Source organism: Tarenaya hassleriana, unplaced genomic scaffold (assembly GCF_000463585.1).
Source record: "Tarenaya hassleriana unplaced genomic scaffold, ASM46358v1 Cleome89, whole genome shotgun sequence".
Classification (NCBI taxonomy): domain Eukaryota; kingdom Viridiplantae; phylum Streptophyta; class Magnoliopsida; order Brassicales; family Cleomaceae; genus Tarenaya; species Tarenaya hassleriana.
In genome coordinates, this window is record NW_010971298.1 from 57190 (window position 1) to 59106 (window position 1917).

Here is a 1917-nt window from a genome sequence, read left to right on the forward strand (position 1 = left end):
TATTCAGGAATGGTCGGCCTAAAATGATCGGGACCTTGGAATCTTCATCCATGTCAAGCACAACGAAATCAACGAGAAGGAAAAGGGATTGGAGGTACCTTAGGTGGCGGTGGAATGTAGACGGGTTCTTTCTCTTGTTCGGCCGCCTTAGGAGTGCTCTCCTCTATCGCCTTGCCTTTCTCCTCCCTTGTTAGCCGTGGTGTTGGTCCCCTTTCGGCCATAGGAGGGGTGATTTCGGGAAGTTGCTTTCCACTCCTTAGCTCCACCGCATTAATATGCTCCCGAGGATTTGTTTCGTTCTTTCCCAGGAGAGTTCCTTGCCGCCTTGATGAAGAGGATGAGGCAAGTTGTGCCACTTGATTATCCAAGATCTTCAAATGAGCTTGTACTCCATCCATTTGCTTCTTGAATGCAACTTGTTCAGCCTCAATGTTCCCAATGGAAATACCTTGTGATTTCTGGCCTTGAAGAATTTGCATGAGCATATCTTTAATTTCAGGATCTTGCTCCTTGGATTGTGATTGTTGCATTCTGAAGTTTGAAGTTCCTTGATAACCTTGAAGACTCTTGGGATTGTTGCTGGAACTTAGATTGGAATCCTGGGGGTCCTTGGTTGTTTCGTTGAAACCCCGGCTGAGTGTTCAATGCATTCGCCGGATTCTTGTAAGAGAAGTTCGAGTGGTTTCTTAGCCCGGGATGATAGAGGTTCGAAGGATGATTGTATTGGTTCGGGCCAACATAGTTTGCTTCCTCCATTCCTTGATCAACTAAGTACATTCCTGGTTGGATTTGTGTTGAACCATGCTCCTCTATCGCAGCCACTTGCTTATTGCCGGCTAGATGGAGTTTTATCTCCTCAAGTTGTGACAAGACTGATTTGAGTGCAATGCTTTCTCCGATATCTCCCTTTGTTGAGCTCTTTCTACTAAACTCATTTGATGTGTGACTGCGTCCCTTAGCTAGTTTTGCAATCGTTGCTTCCAACTCTTGAAAGAGGATGTCATAGATGTCACCCCCACACGCTGCATCAATCCATGATCTCGTGTCATCTTTCAACCCATGGATAAAGATGGATAGTAGATAATCTCGCTCCATTCCGTGGTGAGGGCACATCCTTTGGTACTCTTTAAAGCGTTCCCATGCATCATGTAGATTCTCTCCATCTTCTTGTACAAAAGAATTTATCCGGTTCCTCGCATGTTGAGTCTTGGTGGGCAAGTAATATTGCATTAGGAATTGTTCCTCCATCTCATCCCATGACGAGATGGAGTTTGGCTCGAGGGTGTAGAACCAATCTCTTGCTCTCTCCATTAAGGAATAGGGAAAGGCTTCAAGGAGCACATCATCCGTAGTTATGCTCGGCCCTTTCTTTATCGCATTACAATTCATCTTGAAGTTTGTAAGGTGAGCGTTTGGATCCTCATTGGGCCTACCTCGAAAACCCATATTGTTGAGCATTTGGATGCATTGTGGTTGGAGTTCGAAGTCCTCCAACGGGTCCTTGTTAATGCAAGAGAGTAGTTGAGTGTGCTTCGGTTGTGTGTATGTTCGAAGCGTCCTAGGGGCCTCTTGGGGCTGACCCCTTTGAGCATTGTCTCTGTAACAACCCGAGGCCGCTACGAATTCTTGAAACTGGCCTCACACAGCAACCCGAGACCTTCCAGCATGTTTTGTCCTCACTCGCACGCATACCGAGACACTTCCCAGTAGACCACCCATTCTAAGATTGCTCCAGAGTCAGCACGCTTGGAGTTCTCTCGGGATAGTCAACCAAAAAGGTAGGTGCACCTTGTTGCTATGAGTAGCTCAACTAATTCTTTTATGTTATCTTAAACTGTATAGTCCCATACCTATACAGCCCTCGGATCTCTCTCATTCCGGTGTGTTCGATTCATCCATGTACCCCCTACCCAGAAG

General features: G+C 46.3%; 1 protein-coding gene across 1 annotated transcript; it reads right to left on the reverse strand.

The window, feature by feature from the left end:
* Nucleotides 1-495: 495 nt before the first annotated feature.
* On the reverse strand, nucleotides 496-1446 carry LOC104803476. The gene has a single exon (XM_010527408.1). The coding sequence runs from the start codon at nucleotides 1444-1446 to the stop codon at nucleotides 496-498; it is 951 nt and encodes a 316-aa protein (XP_010525710.1).
* Nucleotides 1447-1917: the final 471 nt, after the last annotated feature.